Source organism: Prosopis cineraria, unplaced genomic scaffold (genome assembly GCF_029017545.1).
Source record: "Prosopis cineraria cultivar Desert tree isolate PC_DT_omini unplaced genomic scaffold, ASM2901754v1 PC5, whole genome shotgun sequence".
Lineage (NCBI taxonomy): Eukaryota > Viridiplantae > Streptophyta > Magnoliopsida > Fabales > Fabaceae > Prosopis > Prosopis cineraria.
Genome location: NW_026555336.1, coordinates 19,714,745 through 19,739,470, shown reverse-complemented (window position 1 = coordinate 19,739,470; position 24,726 = coordinate 19,714,745). Strand labels below are relative to the sequence as shown.

The 24,726-nt window shown below is 31.8% G+C and overlaps 1 protein-coding gene across 1 annotated transcript; it reads right to left on the bottom strand.

Moving 5' to 3' along the window:
• Positions 1–13,217: 13,217 nt before the first annotated feature.
• On the bottom strand, positions 13,218–13,529 carry LOC129310771 (transcription factor AS1-like). The gene has a single exon (XM_054952688.1). The coding sequence runs from the start codon at positions 13,527–13,529 to the stop codon at positions 13,218–13,220; it is 312 nt and encodes a 103-aa protein (XP_054808663.1).
• Between the last annotated feature and the right edge of the window lie 11,197 nt (positions 13,530–24,726).

The window sequence follows — 24,726 nt, the reverse complement described above, 5'->3', positions numbered from 1 at the left end:
CCTTCAACAGCCAATTTCCACATTTCACAATTTCACACACTTTGCCATCTCTTGGCATAACTTATCCCATTTTGCTATTTCTAATCACATTCATATATATCTACAATCATAATATAATCTTAGCCCTAAATTACTCATTTTATCATAATTTATCACTTAAGTTTAAGATTCACTAATACAAATAACCATTTCAATACAAATATACTCAATCATAGCCCTTAAGTTATTTCATCGCAAATACATATAATTAGGCTATGATTCCACAAATCCACTACTTAAAATATGGATGCAACCCTATAGAAACTCATTTACACATATATACACAAGTTAGTCAGTTCATTACACTAACTTAGAGTTCACACAGCTTCACAACTTAAGCCGGTCCTGACTCTCTTTCCTTGCTCTGATCACTTCTTGATCCTATAAACATGTAATCATAAGGGTGAGATAAAAATCTCAGTAATAAAATAACTCACTCCTATTAACTATCACATACAACAATATGAAAGTAAAGCATAGCATATCATTTAAAACCTCATTAAAATAACATTTATATCACATATCTCATTTCCATTCCTTTTCACATAACACATATTCATTCTTAACTTTTCATCATTCACATAAGATTCCATATCATCTCATAGCATATCACAGCATCATATAGCATGCTAGCATGATCACTACCGACTAAACCTCTAAATCACCCCGACACAAAACTACAGGCTTACCTTAGGCTAATGCATACTCTCATTGGCCTTAAGCTCACTTGCAATGGTAGAATCACCTGCCAAAGATGTTCTAATACACATATAGACTATAGTTTCCCCCAATACACATAATAGGGCATCATTGACTCCAACACCGTATCACAAAGGCATTAAGGAGTCTTTCATGTCCAACACCGCACCTCAATAGGCACTAAGGAGATCTTCTCTTAACACTGCACCTTACAAGGCACTAAGGAGAATTGTTTCCAATACCATACCCTATCAAGTACTAAGAAAACCCTGCCATATGGTCTTTATCATCTCTTTTACTCGATGAACTCTCACCCCTATAATCATGCTTTTTGAATCATTTAAGGTTTCCATTTACTCTTTTACTCATTTCTCAAACATAACATGTATATACAATACATTCCATTTAAAATCACAAATTTCAAACAAAAGCCATTTCACACAACAATCACACAATGCTATAAAATATGGTTAGTTTAAAAACCATTCCATAAACTACATAGCATACTAACATACAGTTACAATAAATAGTCAAGCAAAGAAAGTTATTCGATTACCTCAACCCTTGTATCACTAGAAAGGTTACCCATGGATTTCAATAACCTCAACCACTTATCTCAAGCTTCCTTCCTCTACTCACATGTCTAATATGCCATTCTAAACACATTTAGTGCATTTTAGTCATTTGGATCATTTTGACCAAAAACACATTTCTACTACTTAGGGCTATATTTATCCATAAATCTTTTTCATTTATCCATTCTAGGTCTATTACTACTTAATTATTACTTTACATCACCTCAACCAGTCTTATTTCACAAAAATCAAATTTTTTCCTTAAAACTCTCTCCCTCTTAAGTCAAATGGAGCCTATAAGTTCAAAGCCCTACCATTTAGCTTTAAACTAGTCATAAAGCTCTAATTTAACTTCTGAGAACCTTTTTATTACTATTAAGCAAGAATTAAACCCCTCAAATTCCACCGATTCAATTTTTCTTTAACTTATTTTCAGAGAAATTTGTGTATAATAGAAGGTAAGAGTTATACGTGGCTTACCTGACAAGTTATCAATTCAAATGACCTTGTAATAGCTTGAAATACCTTACTCTAGCTTCTCAACCCTTCTCCTCTCTCCTCTCTCCTCTCGTGTGTTTCTCAAAATTTCACTTCTGAAAATCATCAGATTTCATGACTTAAGAAGTAATTTTTTAGTCCATATACCACAGCGCATGCAACATAAGCCATGAAACATGGCACAGTAGATTTATTCTCACTACATATACTTGCTTCAACCTAAAATGCACTCCTATCACCCATATCTGTTCATACATCACACCAAGAAGTCAAATCATCAAGTAATCATCTAAATCTCTAATCCCATATAAATTTTCACTTTACCCTCGATTAACCACTAATCAGAAGATTAAGAAATTCAAGATGTTACACTAGAAAGCTAGTTTCTTTGCCAGTATTGTTGATAGAAACTAGTTCTACTGAGCATCCCAAATTTCTATTAGTTGTGCAATGTAACATCCTAAATTTCTTAATCTTAAGTTTAGATGTTACCCAAGGGTGAAGTGAAAATTTAAGTAGGATTAGAAATTTAAATGATTAATTAGTACTTTGACTTTTATATATGTTGTATGAATAAATATTGGTAATAGGAGTACATGTCAAGTTAAAGCAAGTGAACATGGTGAGAATAAATCTCACTGTGCCATGCGCCGCGGCTTGTGCTGCATGTGCCACAGCACATGGACCAAAAAATGACTTCTTAAGTCATGAAATGAGGTGATTTTTAAAAGGGAAAAATTGTGAAACATATAAGATAGAGAGAGGAGAAGGGTTGAGGAGTTAGGTTAAGCCATTTTTGAGTGGTGGAAGTGATTCAGATTAGTAACTTGACAAGCGAGCTATGTATAAGTCTTACCTTCCATTCTACACAAATTTCTCTAAAAATGAGTCGTAGGAAAATTTAATCGGTGGAATTTAAGGAGTTTGATTATTGCCCAATAGTAATAAAAAGGTTCTTAGAAGTTAAATTAGAGCTTTGTGACTGATTTAGAACTGAACAGTAGAGCTTTAAACTCGCAGGCTCAATTTTAGCCTTTAAAGAGAGAAAGTTAGGGCAAAAATTTGAGCTGAGTGAAATAAAACTGGTTGAGGTAATGTAAAATAGTAATTGAGTAGTCATGGACTTAAAATGGATAAATGAAAAAGAGTTTATGGATGAATATAGCCCTAATTAGTAAAGATAATTTTTTAGCCAAAATGGACCAAATGATTAAAATGTGCCAAATGTGTTCAAATTGGCATATTAGACTCGTGAATAGAGAAACAAAACTTGAGAAAAGCTTGAGTAATAGTTGAAATCCACAGGTAACTTTTTTAGTGACAGAAGGGTTGAGATAACTGAATAACTTTCTTTATTTGACTGTTCATTATAACTATATGTTAGTGTGCTATGTAGTATATGAAATGGTTTTGAACTAAGCATGTTTGATAACATTGAGTGATTGTCATGTGCGAAAAGACTTTTATTTGAAATGAGCATTGAAATGAAAAGTATTATTTGTATATAATGTGCAAGAAAATGTGATATGGTAAATAGGAACCTTAAATGGTTCGAGAAAGTATGATTATAAGGGTAGGAGTTCACCCAAGTGTAGGAGATGATAAAGACCATATGCCAAGGTTTCCTTAGTACCCTGTTAGGGTGCAGTGTTAGAAACAATTCTCCTTAGTGCCTTGAAAGGTACGGTGTTGGAGAAGATCTCCTTAGTGCTTATTAAGGTATGATGTTGAAGATGAGAGACTCCTTAGTATCTTTAGGATACAGTGTTGGAGTCAACGATGCCCCATTATGTGTATTAAGGGAAACCATAGTCCATATTCTACATTAAAACATCTTTGGTCAGGTGATTATACCATTACAAGTGAGCTCAAGACTAATGAGAGTATACATTAGTCTTAAATAAGCCTATGGTTTCGTGTTGGGGTGCTTTAGAGGTCTAGTTGGTAGAGATCATGCTAGTATAATATGCAATATGATGAAATATCTTGAGACGACATGAAATCCTTTATGATTGAGGAAATGTTGAGAAAGGAAATGAAACATGATATAAATTCTATTTTATGAGATTTTAATGATATACTATGTTTACTATCATATTGTTATATGTGATAGTTAATAAGAGTGAGTTATTCTGTTACTGAGATTTTTATCTCACCACCATGGTTACATGTTTACAGGACCGAGAAGTGATTAGGCTAAGGAAAGAGAATCTGGACCAGCTTGAGTTATGAAGCTGTGTACTCTGAGTTTATCTAATGAACTAAATTGAACGATTGTATATATAAATGTATATCAGTTGCCATAGGGTTGCATGCATGTATTGAACTGAGTTTTAGTGAAATCAAGCCTGATTATGTGTATATGTGTTGTTTGAGATAAGGGGGCTTTGATTTGAATATGTTTGTGTTGAAATGGTTGTTTGTGTTGATGAATCTTAAGCCAAGGGATAAATTATGATAAAATGAGTAACTTGGGGGCTAAGGTTATATTGTAAATATGATTGAATATGTATGAGTTGAGAAATAGCCAAGTAGGTTATGTTATGCTAAGAAATGGCATAGTATATGAAATTAGTAAATTATCAAAATTGGCCGTAGAGGGATCAAATTTTGTTATATAAATATGATTGTGATAAATTTATTGTTTCTCCTGTGCATAACATTTTATGATTTAAGTAATTTATAAAATGATTTTTAGAAATCTTTTATTAAGATTCCAAGGTTTTCAAAGTTTCAAATTAAATGATTTTGAATTGATTAGAATTGATTGTAGTGGAGTGCATGGTAATGTCGATAAAGGGCATTACACCTTTTGAGGTGCAATGTTAGAGATTATCTCCTTAATGCCTATTAAGGTGCGATGTTGGAGATTCAAACTCCTTAGTATCGATGTGATAAGATGTTGCAGTCAACGACACCTCATTATGTGTATTAGGGGAAACCATAGTCTAAAAGTAAGATAGAACACCTTTGGCTAAGTGATTCTACCATTGAAGGTGAGCTCAAGGCCAACTAGAGTATATATTGGTCTAAGGTGAGCTTATGGTTTCAAGTCGGGATGATTTAGAGGTTTGGTTAATAGTAATCATGCTATATGTGAACAAGTAGTGACAACTGGTGAATATAGTGGTGAAAGAAGTGAAATGATTTATATAGATGAGATTTGAAGTGAAACATATGTTATATGTTATGTTAAATGGTATACTATGCCATAATTTCATATAGTTGCATATGATAATAGATAGTAAAGTTATTTTATTACTAAGATTATCATCTCACCCCTGTGGTTACATTTTTTATAAGATAGAGTAGTGAGTTAGGTAAGGAAAAAGAGTCTGGACCGACATAATAATGCTGTGGCAATGAAAGCTCTGAGTTTGTGTAATGAACTAAGATTTAATGTGGAAAATATGTATATAAGTTTCCATAGGACTTGTATGCATGTTTTGAGTTGTGAACTATTGAAAATTTTAGTGAATTTATGTAACTCCTAGCCTATATATGTGAATATGTGGTGAAATAAGTAATATGGGCTAAGATTTAATTGTGTACATATTGAAAATATGCTAGTGGTGAAAATGAAGTGAGTTTATTGAGAAATTGTGGAGATTGTGGCCTAAAGTGCATTATTGCACTACGTAGTGAAAATTTTATATTTTTGAAAATGGGCCATTGAATGGCCAAATTGTGATATACATGTGTATATAATATATAATATGGTCAGTCAAGTGTAATAAGTCCTTTTGGACTCGATCGAAGGCCTAAAATGGTCTAATAAGATAATAGGATTTATTTGAGTGCTTGGGCATATTAAATTTTTGTAAAAAGTGACTTTTTGCACCTAGGGGTCTAAATTTTGATTGGACTATTAGATAGTCTCCAAACATGTCTCATTAGTTAGCTTATGAGTTAAGCTTCATATGGGCGCTTGAATCACTCTAATCAAACGTTGTATGTGAAAATGGCACATACTGAAAGTTTATCATCTATGCTGTCAAATAATATCAATAGAATCAGGCATGTGTACTGTAATATCCACCTTGGCATTACCAAAATTCACCACACAATCATAACAAAAAATCATAATTAGGAGCAAGGATTGCTCCTAAGTTCACATTATATATAAGGGTTAAAACTAATAATCCTTTAAAAATAATCGTGGAATAATTAGGATCCCATAAAAATCCTTCAAATTGATAGTTTGAGCTCAAACTTAATGATTTATATAGGTATTAGAAGCATAGAAAAGTTTTGGGAAGTAAAACACTTCAAAATAGGGCTAAAAATGTCATTTTTGAGTGTCTTGGTCTATACACCATGGCTCATGGTTTATGCACTATGGCATGTGGCACAGAAAGCCAAGTTTGCTCATTGTACTATGCACCGTGACTTGCGTGAAATGCGCCACGACACACGTGTCCATTTGAACGCATTGCTGTCATGATAGCTTTTCTAGATAAACTTTGAACGCGCACCATTTTTGCATCCAATGTCCGATTGGAGTGATTCAAGTGCTCACACGAAGCTTATTCAATAAGCTAACTAATGGTATAGGTCTCATTATGATCCAATACTGTATGAGAATTTTAGATGCTCAGATGCAAAAGTCAATTTTTAAAGCGATTTTCAAGTATCCAGGTACCCAAAACTCATAACTTATACCATTAACCCATTGTAAGGCTTAAACCAAGTCCAATAGATCAAAATACACTTAAATGAGCATTCAAACACATGAAAATATACCAAACACAAAATTTGACCACTCAATGGCCATTTCACCTAATATGGCCAAAATGCACAATCAACACTACATGTACTATTTGGCCTCTATTACCACACAATACACTACAAATATATTGTCACCACATAGATAAAACATTCCTTGCACTTGTAATAGCATTTTAGCCCATCACCACAAAAAATTGCCACATATTCACATCATATACAATATTGGGTTAAAATACAAAATAATATAGTCTGAAACAAGTGCAACCAATCAAAATGATATGCATTCCTGGTTGGCAACATATAATATTATCCGTATAAGTTTATGTACACCACTCAAACTAAAATCGGGCATTACTATTTGATGTACCAAATCTACTAATCCTTGCCAGATTCCTTTCCTCGCTCAATCTCAACAATAGAACCTGTAAAAATGATAACCACTAGGGTGAGATAAAAATCTCAATAACTAAGATAATCTACATTATTGATTAACATGCCAAGTTATAAATAAGCCTTAAATCAAGTAAAATGAGCACAATATATATAATCACCATAAGTTACATGCATGATCCCTAACCATCTGGTCCTTTAATACTCCCGACCGAACTGGTAGGCTATTTTACAGGATCAAACCACATGTATGGTCCCCAAGCTCACCATTCATGGTAGGACTACCCGGCCAAGGTGTCTTAAACCACTTCTGGACTACTAGTTCCCCCTATTATAAGTAATTGGGGTGTCGTTACTCTAACATCGCATCCTACAGATGCTAGGAGCATGTTCTCCAACTTTGCGCCCTTTTGGGTACTAAGGAGAGTAAGTCTCCAACACCACACCCATTTTCAGGCATTAAGGAGAGTAAATGCTGTACTTGGTATCCCGAGATGCCAGCAATGTCATATGGACTTAATCTTCACTAACTCCACTAGGGTGACCTCCCACCCTCTAATATGCCATAATTCACTACATATCCCCACTTGGCCATGCATAAACAATTTTCCAAACAAATATAACAAATCTTACCATTTACTTCAAAAATATAGAATTTCACAAACCAATACTCCACTCATTTTCTAAAATAGTTAACCTTTAAAGAATTTATACATATATACTCAACAAATCATAGAAAAGCCACTTGAGAATAACTTATACAAGGTAATAAATAATGCAAATTATCTAGATACTTCAACCCTTTTGTTACTAAAAGGGTTACCTGTGGTATTAAATCTCTTCTTGTGTCAAGGTAAGTCTTCCCACACCACAATCTACATCAAAAAGTACTATATATTAATTTTCAATTAGCACAAGCACTATTAGCCACCAATAACCTCCCAATTCTCCCACTTTTCACTCATATTCTCAACAAAAAGGCTTGTTAAGATTAAAATTTGTTCATACAATCCCTTTAAGCCTCCATCTAACTCTCTCACAATATAAAACTTAATATCTCAACTTATCACACTTTAAAATCCCATGATCAAGTTAGGGCTTCACCTAACTTTCACCAAACAATAAAGTAGCTTCATATTACCACATATCCAAGATTAATAAACCTAAATCAAACCTTTAGAGTCAATAGGAACCTTCAAAATATAGACTCATGGCTTAATCTAATCAAACTAAATTCTCCCTCTTCCAAATCCCATGGAAAATGAGATGAAAAGGTAGAGGAAACGTAGAAAACTCACTCAAGAGTTTGAAGGCTCAATTTATTTTCAAAATCCTCCCAAATTGATGCCCTAGAAGTGCCCAAAGTTTCCCCCTTTGTGTTCTAGGTTTTCCACCCTAAAATCTGTCAATTTCTGATGATTTGTGAAATTTTAAGTTGCCTGCTGTGCCGTGTGCCACAGTGCACACCATGCAAGCCGCGACTCACGATGCTACAAGCAACAAGTGAATTTTGCTCCCCCTGATGCCTCCCAACTTGATCCTAACTCAATTTAGAGCCAAATATGACCCAAAAATCTAATTAGCAACCCCAAAAACATAATTAAATAAATTAATCATATTTTTAACTAATTTATCCCTTAATTAATCAATTTTTTCCAGATTTAAAGTTTTCTGATGTTACATGCACTGCAGCACATGACACAAAGAAGGTCTAAGCATGTGGCTTTGTCCCTGACTAAGGTTATCGCTACCCTAGTAAAAAAATACTAAGCTACATTAATGTAGTACTAGTGTGAACCTAGGTCGATCTCTATAAGGAGGCTTAGTTAGAAATTTAGGTTTGAAGTATGTTACAAGTTAAAAAGTGTTTAGGATAGATTTAAACTCAAAACTAATTGAGCTATTAAACCTAATTTTAAAATGAATTAAGTGGACGTGTGAAAATCTATTAAAAGTAGGAACTCCTATGTGAAATTGGTCACCTAACCTTGTTTGATTACAACCTAGCTAGTTTGGTTTCTTCTCTTTTCTCTTTGGTTTTAGTGACTTAGTTATATTAACTAAGACTTAGCTAATACCTTGACCAACCCTAATCCAAGATTATGATCTTAGAGTGAACCAAAGTAAAGTTAGCTTTAAGCCTAACTAAAGTGTTACAAACATGAGTCAATTAGGTCAAGCACATATGATAGAATCAACATGCTCAAGATTATGATTCATGAAGATATTCACATGCATTCAAGTTGGCAAGATTATGACAAATAAGAAAATATGTTAAACTCATCAAGCTAACCAAGATTATGAATCAACTTGAAGAGGCCAAAATCTAGAGTTCAAAGTAACAAAACTCAAGTAGCAACAAGCATCTCCTAATCATATGAATCATCACTTGAAATCACAAGATCAAAGAGTCATACTTATTTGTAATTCTAGAGAGAGAAAAGTAGAGAGAAGAAATTCAAAACTAACTAGAAAATAATACAAATTCAAGGTTTCTTCCTCTACATAATAGCCCCTTCAAGAATTTAGCCTTACATCTTCAAGTAATCTCCAAGTTGAAGCTCTAAAATTTTGGCTCCTTTTCATATGAATTTTGCCTAAATCAAACAAGGTTTGATCCTTCTAAGAGCTATTATATTTTGTAGAGGAGGAAGAGAGGAAGAGAATGATGGTGATTTGGTTAAATTTGAATGGTTAGATTGAGAGATATAGAGGAGAGAGAGTCGAAGTATAGGGAGAGAATTGAGAGAAAATGAAGAACATTATGAATAGGTGAAAGAAAATGAAGAAGATGAGTGAATGGGTGTTGGATCTCAATTGGAGAGCTGAATGGTGTGTTCAAGATGTTTCCTATTAGCTAATACTAATTAAAAAAATAAGAAAATAAAATAAAAAGGAAAATGGGAGCCTTGTCACACTTGCAAGGTGGCAACTTCCTATTAGTTGGTAAATGATTCTAATATGTGTGTAATTTTCAATGTGCCATCCACATTTTCAAGCTAATTTAATCCCCAAATAAAGCTTAATTCACGTGAAAATCTTCAGCTTTGATCTTAAGGAGTGTTGACTTCAATTGCCCAATTGATACACAAGTCGCATGCCACCTATGTCACATAAATCATATAATTCAATCAAATAGCATGTGACATAATAAAATCCAATTAATGTTCTGAATTAAATTCATAATTAGAAGGGATAATTTATTAAAATAACAAAGTTCTATGCTGCACAAAATTATAATAAATTTTCACACAAAGGCAAACCCAAAACTAGGTCAAACTAAGACACTTAAGAAAGTGTTGACTTTTTTATTTAATTACTCCCAAAATAAAGTGAATTTAAAAAAGTATAATTTCATCACTCATCAACTAGACATAAAATGAACTTTTTCAATTTTTCTTGTACATTTTCTCAAAAGTTCATTTTTGGACCAAAATACCCCTAATGCACTAAACCTAAAAACTTAGGCAAAATTTCAAATCTAATGTAATGTGTGCACTTGAAGGTGATAAATCATTAATAAAAGAGTTCAAATTGAAAAATAAAAGTCGATAACAAATGTGTTCTATTAGTGCCACATGCCGCGGCTCATGGCCCCTAATCTGACCTTAATTCTTGTTTTTGAAAGAATGCAAAGACTGATATGAATGCGTATGATATATTTTTGCTGCACATTGCTCTAATATGCTATGATTTTAATAATTTTTCAAAATAAATCTTGGGCCCAATCTTTTCAAACTTATTGATCAATTATGTTTTGAGTTTTCGAGTATTAATTAAGTTAATCCTTTCCTATATCTTGAGGAGATAAGGAAGGGTTACACTTATCCCTCAAGGTGATATGTCTAATGCTTTTCTTTAAAAGATTCTAAAAGGTATTAAAGGAAAATTGGACCAAGCAATGATACACTTGAAGAGTGACATTACTGGACTTGGAGAAATGATACTGTACTTAAATGGCAAACTACACAAGATTGTGCAACACTTGGGCATAACAAAAAAAAAATAGAATGAAGGTGCTTGTAGAAGAATGGAAGCTGGGCCCTCAATATTCAAAGAAGGGTCTATACATGAGTTCTCCTTATCATTAACCTTAAGAACTCCTATAACCTGACTAAAAATAAAAACTTGATTAAACCTTGGTACCCAATCACCATCATACTCACCGCTCCAAATGCCTTTACCTCTTGAAAAAAAGCAAGAGACACTTGACCAAATCCAAAACTTACTTGAGCCAAAAGCTAAATCTTTTAACCCATAACAAGAGACTCAACACACAACCTGAACAATAATGTCGCACCCAAAAAAAATGCGACGCAGACAGCACGCGAGCGGAGGTCTCGGCCTTCGTGGCGGGAACCGAACGGAACAAGGAGTCGCCACCGAGATTTTAAGGTAAATCTCAGAAAACCGTTTAATGGAGGATAAGGGTGGTCTACATAATCAGAGAATAGGTTCGGGAGTCAGTTGAGTATGGGGAAGGTGTTAGGCACCCCACAACACCCGTTCGTCAAAACGGTTACCTGAAGTTTGTTGTGCTCTATTAATATGGTTTTATAATTATTTTAATTATCCCTTTTATATTCATGCGTTTGATAAAAATGATAAGAATTAGATGAGAAATATTTATTTATATATGAAGGAGGACGGACTTGACTTAGAATCTGACTCTGAGGCCTATGTACCTTGTGATGGAGATCAAGGTCCACGTAGTTCGGGCTTAAAAGTTTATTGGTAAAAATATTTTTTTGAAGAGAAATTAATTAGAAATAATTCACCATTTTGCAAATAAAACAATTTCTAAAATTTTGATATGTATGTTTTAAATTACAAAAGGTAATTTAATTTTAATTATTTTCTCCATTTTTGAATTTTTAATAAAGAAAAGAAAGGGTTTAAAATTATTTTTCTTTATGTTTTATGATTGGAAATTTTAATCGCAGTACCTGCAAAACCTTATTAGTTCATACGGTAATGTAATTGCTCTAAATATCTGTGGAGATTCTGAAATCTCACACGATAAAAGAGTTTAGCAATTTAATTTGTTTATTTATATTCTTATGTACATTTTTAAGTGTTCATAATAATTTTTTAGCATGTAGATACATGTTTTTAAAGAATTTTAATCATCATACCTGTATAGTCTTATTGGCTTATACTGTAATATGATTTATCCTAAATATCTGCGGAGATTTTAAAATCTCACACGATAAAGGAATTAAATTTATTTAAATACATCCTTAATTTGATTAATTTAATATATAATTTATATATATTTTTTAAAAATTTAATCGTTATATCTGTAAAGTCTTATTGACTCACGCGGTAGTACGATTATCTTAAAAGTCTACGAAGTTTCAAAAATCTCGCATGACCAAAAGATATAATGGGTAAATATAATTATAATTTAAATTCATTAATTTAATTAATTAAAATTATAAAAATGTTTTTTATTTTATTTACAAAATTCATTTATTTACCATGTAAATTGTGAATCACGATATCTGTGAGGATTTATTATCCTACACGATAATGTGATTAATTTAAGTCTCTACGAAGATTCTTAAAATCTCACATGAGACTTAAATATTTAGTATCAAGAGAGAATTAATTTTAATAATGGCCTTTTGGAACCCATATAAATATCTACAAAATTGATCTTCATACCTACGAAATCTTATTGATTTACACGATATGAAATCATTCTAAATGCCTACGGAGATTCTTAAAATCTCACACGACAAATAGATAATTGAAATATTTGCATTTGCAGTCGGTATATAATATTGTGGTTAACTAAACAATTCATACAATAAAGGTAATGGAAAGAATAAAAAAATAAACTATTTTGACAATTTACTATTCTTAACTTGAGGGTATATTCTAAAAAAAATCCAGATTTAGCATATACTTTTAGCAAGATTATAACCATGATAGACGTGACTTCAAACCACAATCACCCCACAAAATTATCAACAATATTCTCACAAGCTCTCTGTTTTTTATTTTGTCAAATACCTCTCAGATATGTTATAAATTCTACATAAAAACATTTAATGCCTCAACATATATCTGGATCAGTCTGCACTCATAATATCTACTAAATATATATATATATATGTTCATTGTTCATCAATGAATCCAGATCAAGGGAGATGGTATAACTTAAATATTACCTGATTTAACTGCTATTGACTACATTTCGAGTTGCCACAGCCTATGATTCCAGTGTGGCCCCATCATTGCCCTTATCTTCTTTAACCTCTACACTGCTTCCTTTATATGTGATTACTTTGCCTGGTGACCTTCTTCCAGCTCTTTATAGTATTCATCAAGCTCAGATACAAGCATGTTATCACCAAAACCTGAAGTAGTTCCATGAGGTGTTGCATTTTGAATGATAGGAGGAGTATTCTCTGGCATTCTCTTAGGTTGTAACCATGGAAATGGAGATAAAGCAATCATAGTGGAGGGAGAGAGACTTAGCATCACAGAAGAGGAGGGTGGCCTAATAGCTAAAGTGTTACTAGAGTTAGAAAGCCATGAAGGAAGCATAGCTGGTGCATCAGTGAGAATAAAAGCCTCGTTGGAGGCAGCCATAAAGTAGGATGGGGAATTTGCTAGTGTATGCTTCGTTCGCATTGCACATAGTCTCACACTTTCACTCTCCTCTTCCTATTCTACTTCTTTCTCTCACTCTCTAGCATTATGCATTTTTTTCGTCATCCCTCCTTCTCCTCTCTTCGTTTCTTTTTTCTCTCAGTCTCTGTTTTCTTTTCAGCAAACTCCCGTTCCTCTCACTCTCGTGTTCTTAGCTCGTCTTTATTTTTCTCGGTCTCCCTCTTTCCTATCATCCTTGGCTCTTACTTTTTTTTAGTTTCGGATCAGTCTTCTTCCTCAGTGCTCCCCCTTTCTCTCTATCTCGGATCCATCTCTTATGCTTTGTTTTTCTGATGTGTTTCTTGTCCGTTTCCCTTCCTCAGTTTTTTTCTCTTCTTCACCTATATTCAAGCTTCTCCCATTTCCTACGTTCGGTCACTGCTCTCTCTTTATTTTTTATGCTGTGTTTTTTTGTTCTTTTTTCTGTCTGGTTTTCTCTCTCCAGTTCCAATTTTTCTCTCAGTCCCCTCGTCCGTTCCCTACTGTCTATTTTTTCTGTGTGCATGCTGTGTTCTCTCCTTTCTTCTAGTTTTTTCTCCATTCTCTCTCAGACTTGCTTCCCCTCCGTTATTATGTTTTTTTCATCTCTTTTATGCTCTGCTTTCTGTTTTCGTGTGGCTATGTGTTTTTCCTTTTTCTGCATTTTTCTATGCTTGTTTTCAGCTGGCGTGCAGGTGTTGCATTTTTGCTCTATTTCATCTCACTTTTTCCTTGCTGTAACATCTGCTTTCTCTGCTATTTCATGTATGTGAGTGTGTGTGTCTTTGCATGGCTACCTTTCTGTGTGTTTTTCTTGTGTGTTTCAGTTTTTTTCAGCGCACACCTCTGCTTCTTCTGTTTCTATTTTCTTTCTGGTTTGCTTGCTGTCTGTTCCTTCAGTTTTCTTTCTGTGTGTGAATTCTTGTCCTTGCGTGTGTGCTGCTCTACTTCTTGCTTTTCCTTTCTTGTCTATGTCTAACCGAGTGGAGAGATTTTGGAATATTATTTTTAAAAAAAAACTATAATTCTTTTCTTTTTTTATTATGTTTATTAATTTCTGAAATTAGATTAAGACACAAATATTTTTGAAAATATAACCATAAAAAAGGATTAAAATTTTTTCATATATATATATATTTTTGAACTAAAAGAACTAAAACCTAACCAATAAAAGATTATCTAAAATAAAATTAAACCCTATCAATTAAATTTTTTTTGTTTTGAAAATATAATCCTAAAAAGGATTAAATTTTATTTTTGCATTTTTATATTTTTGATTATTTATTATTAAATTTAAAAAATTTTTGGACAAAATATGGTGTTCACAAATAACCTATGTTTGAGTCTCAACCTATAAACCAAAGCCATTAACAAAAGATAAACTTACATTCATCTATTTAATGGCATGCTTGAACCACGACTACCTCCCTCACCAAAATCCATTAATACACCAACATTCACAAAAGCTTGCAATGAAGACACTATTGATATAACTGCCAATAACCTTGTTAGGATACTCACAGCCGATGTTTGTGAACCAAGAACACCCTCTTCCATGCTAGATCCCTTAACCTCACCCTCAATTCTTCATAGTGCTCAATCTGTTACAAAAACCTTTCAAAGGAAGAAATCTCACCCTAAGTCCAAAACTCACAAACCTCATAAAAAGCCTATCCCTATCTTGGTTGAGAAGACTATCTATGAAGAAGGGGCTGCCTTAATTGAATAAGGCTCTTAACATATTGCTATTGAAGGCTAATTGAATTTTGAGAAAAGGCAAGAAAAAGCACCAAAGGAAGTACTAGCTATTGACCCTAAAGCCCTTGAGCCTATCCTATCATGGATCCCTCTAACACTTTTACTTGGACTATGGTCTTCACACAACCCTTTAATCCTAACCACCCTAAGCCTTTTCTTTCTCCTCATTTTGAATGGTATGACTATGGTGGTGGTAGTTTGGGAAACCATTACTATATTGCTTGCTACACTTCATATAGTAGCAATTCGCGAAACTACTACTAAGGTCGGTAACGGTTTATACTATATTTTATTTGTAGTAAAACACTTTAACCCAAAAAATAATATATTTTATTCAAAAATATTATAATTTGTAAGAAATATAAAATCAATTGAGCAAATTATATATTAACTCCCTAATAACTTAAAGGGAAAATGACAATTAAAAACTCGATAAAAAATTAATGAAAAATAAAAATGTTTAAGTAGTAAATTCTTGAAGTTTAAATCATAAATTATAGTTATTTCATATGTAAAATGTCATTCATATTTTTCAAGGATCCATATTTATCATTCACCCTAGATTAAATTTTTACATTTTTTAGAGTACTTCAACAAAGCCAATCTAATAGTTTGTGTGGTGGTTGTGTGCATGTGGTGTGGTGGTTGTGTGCTTGCATGTGTCTTTCATCTACTTTTTTAATACAAGGCCATAGAAAACTATGTAAAAAGATTAAAATCTAATCATGTCTAAGGCCAAAAGGGTTGTACAATCTTACGGCGATTTATCAAAGATCTGAATATCAAAGTTGTTGCGTATTACTTGGTGAGCCAAGAGATCAACGCATCTATTTTCTTCTCTATTGACATAGTCAAAGGTGACCACCCAATCCCCCATAGTGAGATCTCTTATCATCTTGATAATGTCGAATAAATGGTGATTCCCTGGGTGGTTATTACTAATAAGAGATAGCGCCTCTATTGAGTTCGAGTAGACATTAACTTTGAATAATCTCTCATTCCAGCAAAGGTTAAGTCCTTCAAATATTTCCATAAGTTCTGCCTCTGTGCTAGGATGGTAACCAAGGAATTTTAAAAATCCTTTAATCCAATTCCCTTTATCATCTTTGATGATGCCTCTATAAGCAGGAGCGCCATAGTTGTTAATAGAGCCGTCTGTGTCAAGTCTAATCCAACCATGTTTAAGTGGACTCCATTTGGTATCATAAGTAGCATCTCCTTTATTTAGTTGATTGAATTTAAATAGAAGCTTGAGATCATTGTTGATTTGTTCAGTACTGGAGAAAGCAATGTCACTGTTTAAGGCCTCGTCATTAGAGTAGAGTTTCTTACATCTGCTTTTTCAAATGTTCCAACAAGTTTAGGTGAAAAGTATTTGCTAAGTTATTCTTCTTGTATTCGATCTGCCTACTCCATTTTTTGAATTCTAATTTATCCAGTCCTGCAAACCAAGAGAGAAAAAGATGTTAAGTTTTGTAAGATTAACCAACTTTTCCCAAACATCTTTATCTTCTTTACAATCTCTTAAGATGTGAATATAAGAGTTAGAAGAATTACAACTAAAGGGGCAGCTGCTATGTTGGGAAGAATGAGTGTGTAGCCAATTCCAGGTAGCTTTCTAAAGAAAATATCTAATTTTTTCATATGTAGGCCATTTCTAAATGTTAGACTAGATCTTAGAATGATTTTGGTCATTGTAATTATCCATTGCTTTATAGGCAGATTTGATAGAAAAATTATCATCAGAGGACGCCCTCCAAAATAGAATATCTTCTCTGTTGATTAATGGTCTGCACAAGCAAGATCTAATTGATGATGTTAAGATGAAGATAATGACTTAAAAGGTTAATATTCCATAGTCTTTCATTGTTACAAAAGTCATAAACTCTTAGTGTGAAGAATAGAATCTGCATTGGGGAAAGCATATTTAACAAGGGGTTATGGGAGTGGAGATCATTTGTCATACCAAAAGGATATATGATCCCCTCTACCTATCTTCCAACCAACATGCAGCACGAATTTATCCTAGACTTTGCAAATGCTACTCTAAATATATAAACAAGAGTTAGGTTTAACCACTATTGGAATTTTGGGTTTGTTGCATTTGTATTTATCTCATAAGATCCACACCCCAAGAAAGTCAGGTTTGGTGATAAGACCCTAACAAAACTTCATGATGAAGGAAATATTTTGAATTTTGAGCTTCTTAATGCCAAGTCCTCTATCTTTTTTATCCATGGTAATGCAGTCTCAAGAAAGTAGATGATGTTTTTTGTTACCATCAAACGAATCCCAAAGGAAATTTCTAGAGGTATTTTCCAATTCTAATAAAACATTGTCTGGTAAAAGCATGGTTTGCATGATATAGCTAGGAAGAACCAAAAGAACCAATTTGATAAGAATAGATTTCCCAGCCATATTCAAATAGTGACTTTTCTAGTTTGCTAATCGAGAGTTCATCTTATCAAGAAGAGGGGCAAAAGTAAGCTTAGAAGCCTTTTCATGAATAATAGGGATTCCAATGTATTTTTCAAGATTTCCTGTGAGAGGAATTCCTAACTCATGACTAATTTGCATAGCTCTATTAATGTTGACATTCTTCAACCAGAAGAGTTTAGATTTATTGGTGTTTATCTTCTATCCATAAGCATTGCAAAAATCCAAGAGGCACTGTTGCATGACTATAGCTTGTGATAAAGAACATTCTACAAAAAGAATAAGGTTATCAGCAAAGAATAAATGAGAGATAGGAGGCCCATTAGTTGTTAGTCTAATTGACCTCCATTCATTATTATCAATGCTATAATTAATGTAATGGCCTAAGCGTTTAATGTAAAGAAAAGAAAAGATAAGGAGAAAAAGGATCCCCTTGATGGATACCACGTGAAGGTGTGAATTCCTTAGAAGGATCTCCATTTCAAAGGACATGCATTCATGCAGTAGAGATGGTTGCTTGGATTAATGTTCTAAAGTAACTATTAATCCTAATAGAATTAAGAGTGTCATCAATGAACTTCCAAGATAATATGTCAAAAGCCTTCTCAAGATCGACTTTAAGTGCCATGAAACCCTTTTTTCCCCATTTTATTCCTCATGGTATGAATGAATTCTTAGGCTATTATAATATTATCACTACTTTGATGCCCTTGTATGAAACTACATTGATTATCATTGATTAAGTGGTTCATACAAGTACGAAGATGGTTGGAAAGAATTTTAGTGATAATTTTATAACTAACATTGCAAAGAGGTATCAGATGAAAGTCTTTTATGTAAGAGGGATGATCAATCTTAAGGATCAAAGTGATAAAGGTGTCATTAATCATTCCAATAGTTTTTGGCTCTTTGAAGACCTTTTTGACTATTTTGATGATACTATGTTTTAAGTCATCCTAGTATGTGTGGATGAATCCCACATGTATTCCATTAAGTCTAGGGCTTTGGAAGCTTTTATGTCAAAAGTTGCATTTTTGATTTCATCATCAGTAACCTCTCTATGTAAAGTTTGAAGTCGGATGAATAAGAGAGGTGGAAAATTTCTGTCGGTAATAAGAGAAGGTTTGGTATTGACATCTTCCTTGAATAGGTTGTTAAAATAGGAGGCAGCCATGTCTTTCAATTTGCTCTAATCCTAAACCTAAGTGCCATCTTCATCTTTAAGAAATAGAATTTGGTTTCTTTTCCGTCTAATAATAGATGTAGCATGAAAGAATTTAGTATTTTGATCACCCTACTTCAACTACTTGCATTTAGATTTTTGGAACCAAATCAGCTCTTCTTGTAATAAGGCAAGGTTATAATCATTCCAAAGAGATTTTTCTAACTTCCTGAGAAAGTAATTATCTCTATAGTTTCTCTTCTTGTCAATCCCTTCCAAATGATGCAAAATTCTCTTCTTTTTAAGAGAAATATTTCCAATTTTGTCTTTATTCCAATTAGGAGCAGAGTTAGAAAATTTAGTTGTCCCTTATATCCAATTGTCAGTTATCCATAAATCTTTAACCAACAGATGAAAAGAATCTTCCAACGTCCAAGTTGCATGACAGCGAAAGGGTTTAGATTTATGGTCATGATGATCCTTCTTCTCAAGTTGAATTCTAATTGGTCGATGGAAAGAACCATATTTGAGAAGATGGAAAGTATCAGCCTAAAGGAATTTGAGTCTCCAATTAGTATTGCAGAAAGCCCAATCTAATTGTTCTTTGATTTTACCATTTTCCCAAGTGAATCTTTGATAATCCTCATCTAGTAGATCATCATCCAAAAATTCATCATCATAATTTCCATCATTATAGTGGCCTTCTGCATTAGGACCTGAAGAAATAAATTGATGTTCCATAGTAGTAGTGACATTGAGTTGAGTTTCTAGAATGACAAATTGACTATCTATAGGGTCTAGTAGTTTATTTTGTTTGAGTAATAGATTGGTAGGAATTTGAGAATTTTGCTCAAGATTTTCAGAGTGAAGGCTAACAGCTCCTAATATGTTTAAATCCAGTGCATATATGTCCTTATTTTTTTCACAACTTCATTAGCAAGGACATGCTCAATAGTAATTTCATTTTTAGGCCTTTTAGAGATAATTAGATTTCTTTTTCTTGCTTTCACAACATTATGGATCATTTTGGTGGGCTTATGATTGGCGTTTTTGGGCTATAGGTCCATTGAGCCATTTTTGTCAAGATTAATGGCATTTTAGCTATCCCATGAAAAGCTAGGCCCAGATCTATTCTTGCTAATCTTTCTAGCCTCTCTTATTAATCCCTTTCCTTCAGCATTTTGGGCCTCTACTTCTTGGTCCTTTAGTCTTGCCCTTTTAACACCAAAGACATCTTTCTTTTTCCAAATCTATTTAATAGGTTTTATAGGTGAGGTCGGCTTAGTTATACCATAGTTGGTAACAGAGCCATCTCTTCCCTGCTCTTCAGTGTTGTGGTTGAGCTCTGCAAGGATGTTGTATCTCATTCTATAAGATGGCTTAAGACCTTTGTTGTGATATGATGATCGATTAGCCATTGGGTTTCTCGAACTCTGTGCACTCCTTATGCATTTGGACTCTCATCTGAATTTCATGAATTCCCTAAATTCTTCTTCCAGCAAATTCTGGTAAGATTCTGGTGAGCCCCCAGTTTCATTATTTTCTTTTCTTCTTTCTCTACTACGATCTTTAAGAACGCCTGAATCTTATTCATTCTTCTTTTTAGGTTGATTTTCAGCAATCCCTTTAGCTCTTTCTGAAGTTTTGTTCAATGGATTATGGGGGCAATTAGTCTTGTTATGACTGTAACACCCACAGCCAAAAAAAATTAAATTTAAACTCTCGTACTTGACGTTATAAAGTTCATCTCTAATTAATAATCTAGGCACAAGTTTCATTTGGAGATCAACTTGTACACTGATCCTTACAAACTTGCCTCTTTTATTTTTTCCATTTTCATCTGTAGGGTTTGATTTGGATAAAGAATTGAAGTCCACTTTCAGAGTTTTTCCTATGCAGTTTCCTAATCTCCAAAGAATTTCTCTATCGTTGCATTGTATTGGGATGTTTGAGAGTCTAACCCATAGATCAATTTTGCCTAAAATGTTAGAGTTTGGGTTAAAGCTAGGATACTACCTCTGAACAAGGATACAGTGATCAAATATTGTCCAAGGACCACTAGTGAGGATTTTGTCATAAGCAGATTGGTTTGTAGTTCTAGTAATATAGTAACTATTAACAAGGTCAATCAATTCAAAGTCTCTGAGTTGCCACATTCTTGCTAACTTGGGTTTAACAGATTTAGGATTGAGTTGTAGGCCTAGTGTGTTGATAATAGTTGCATCCATCCAAGGTAGACAAATTTTCTTTGATTCATCATTGGAGATTTGAAGACCATGATATTGATCCATCAATTTCTTAGTTCTTTCTGATGGTGACCACTCTTACTCTAATTCTTTAGGTAGAGCTTCACTTCTATAGGTATTGTCTCTCCCGGAGGAAATTCCATAACATCTGTTATAACCAATCAAGGACTCTTTATGAGAAATAGGAATTCTAGCCCCTTGAATCTCTATAGATGTTTTGTTTGTCTGTGCATGTTGTTCTGAAGCATCATTTATATGAATGTCCACTGGTTGCTCTTGATGTTTGTTTCCTAGTAGCTCAAATTGGATGTAATTGATCTGTTGCATTTGCTGTTTGGGTTGCTGAATTGAATCTGACCCTTTGTCTATCATTTCATGATCAAGTTTTGAAATGTTTCTGTTGAGTAAATCAGTCTCTTCCTTAGAATTAGGAGGATTCAAACTTTTTTTTTTAAGATGGAGGTGTTGAGAAGATGAAGTTAGGTTCAAGATTGTGATTAGATTCATGGCAAGCATGAGGTGAAGAAAAAATTGAGGAAAATAAGCAGAAGATGAACCTTCTCTCTAAAAAACTAGAGAGAAGGTGGAGCTTCTCACTCTAAATAAGACTTTAGAGCAATTGGTATTGTTTTTTTTTTTTTTTAAGTGCTTGTTCAAGGTCAGATTCGTCTCTTTCTCCCATCTATTGTTTAACATTTCGTATTTCATGCGCTTTTGGTAAGAGAATCAGCACAATTTCATGCGTGCAGTATGAGACTGCCTTTAAATTCAACATTTTGTTTTTTTGGTGAACTTTAAATTCAATATTTCAAATTAGAACAACCATTAAAAATCTATTAGAATTCTATTTTGAAACGTTATGATTTGAATGTAAATTAAATAATTCGTGATTAAAGTAATATGTTTTGAATTTTATAAATTAAATTAATTTGTAAAAGAATATAGTAATGAATCTTATAAATTAATATTTAAATTTATACAGATTAATATTCAAACAAAATATAAATTGAACTTAACATAAAAAACTAATGATTAATCTTCATGCTCCTCAATATGTATCTTCATTGTTTTTTTTTTAATAAAATTATATTTTATATTAGTAGGATCCCAAGAACTCAATTCAGGCTTAAAGAGCTCTTGCAAAGTTACAATAAAAATTACATATAGTTAACTGTAAGGTCCTCACATTGGTAACAAAACTTATAATCTTATAAGTTATTAGTCAAATTCTTATCAATGTACCAATCTTTGTTAACTAACTTCATTTTTTTAATAATTATGTGCAACAGGTTGTCAACCAATGGAACAGCAACTAGACCTTTTGTTGTTTAATTCTCAATATTACTATTTTCTCTATAAATATAATTTATTTTCAATTTTAAATACGTCTTTCTAATAATTATGTGCAACAGGTTGTAAACCAATGGACTAGTAATTAGACCATTTTTTGTTTAATTCTCAATATTACTATTTTCTCTATAAATATAAGTTATTTTCAATTTTAACTGCGTCTTTCTAACCAAAAAAGATTAATAATTTTTTTGTTTATCTATAATTAATATTATCAATTGAAAATCTAATTCTTTTTATACTCTTTAAATAAGGGTATTCTTTTAAAAAAAAGTATTAAACATATAATAAATTCATGAAGAATAACGTATACCTAAAATCAAACATCCTTGTCAAACGTGAATTGTATTTAAGAACGCTGTATAATATGCAACTTTAAATAAATTATGAGTATAACTTAATTTTCTTAACACTTATTGTGACACATGAATATATGATCATATGAAGATGCAATGCGAGCACACCTTGGGTTTGTTGATTTTATATAAAATTTTAAGTTGGGATAATAGAACTTGTAATTCTTTAAATTTGATTCACTTATCAATATAGTTCTTCAAATTTAATTTTTATCAACTTGATCATTTATGTTTTTTAAATTATATAACATGCTAGTCCTTTAAATTTTAAAACAAAAATTAACTTTTAAATTAATCTAATGTATAAAGTATATTAATGATTTCGCATATTTATAAAACTAAATGAAAACAAATTAACTACTCTTACCGTTAAAAAATATAAAGCATTTTTAATTGAATCTCACTGCCCAATAAAGTAGTTACTTACTTTCAAACTAATTTTATGTTTTCATATTTACCTCTATTAAATACCCTACAATAAATATAAAGTTATTATCAATAGAAAAATTTTTTTTAAAAAAATAATGATTATACCTCAAAAAATTAAAAATATCTTACATTTTGAAACATTCAACTCTTCAAAAAATATCACATATTTTTAAATGGAAGGAGTATCAAAATAATTTAATTTTTATTAATTTAGTTCTTTACTTAGTTTTTTATTATTTTTTTCTTTTGTAAAGTTTTTCAGTCTACTTTTTTAACTACCTAAGTAATTATACTTCTTTTCATTAATGTTATCAAAATTTTGTCATCCATATCAATAGATTTAAGTAGTTTTACTTCATCTTTAAATAAAAAAGATTAAATTGATAACTAAAAAAATTTAAATAAAAATTAATATAAATTAAATTTAAGGGACAAAAATCAGTAACCGAGACAAGCCTTAGAGATAAAATGTTTGATTATCCCTAATGTTAATTTAATCTCTTAATTTAATAAATTATTTTATAAGTTATCTAACCTTAACATCTTTAAATTTATTGACGAAAAATGTTGACGTTGTAATTTCAAATAATAATGAAATTTATTGGATAACACTATGAACATAATTGGTCCCAAAAAAAAAAACACACTATGATCACATATATAACATTGATTTTTTGAACAAAAAAAAAAGTTAACACGTATTATAAAATAAGAAAAAATGACAATAAAATATTACTAAATTATATAAATAATAATTTAATCCCTCAAAATGTCATAATTCTATTAAAGTTCTTAAGAAATTTTTTATCAATAAATTTTAAATTAAAAATATTATTTTAATTTTATTAATAAGTTATAATTTCTTGTTCAATTCTTACATTTCTTTAAATAGAAGTTGTGATTTTTTAAACAAAAATTATGAATGAGTTTTGTTATTTTAAGAATTTATTTTTCAATACTAAAAATTACACTTGATAAATTATAATTTCTTGTTTAACTTTTACTATTTATATAATAAAATTTGTTATTCTTTAAGTAAAAATTATGATTAAAATTTATTTTTTAATAATAAAAATTACATTTAACAAGTTATATTTTTTGTTTAATTTTTATTATTTATAAAATAAAAATTATAATTTCTTAAATAAAAATTATAATTGAAGTTTATTATTTTTAATTAAAATAAAAAAATGTATTTTAAAATTTATAACATAAAAATTTTTAAATACTTTATTAAAATTATAATATTTTAAAAAATTAAATTGTTATTATTATCATTTTCTCTTAAAATAATTGAAATACTGAAAATTAATTTGTCCCATTCCCTCTCTCTGTATCCGTACGCCTCCCATGTCATTCTCTATAAAGCCTAAGCCCGTTGTAGCCATTTCCACTGAAACAAGCTCTCTCTCTCTCTCTCT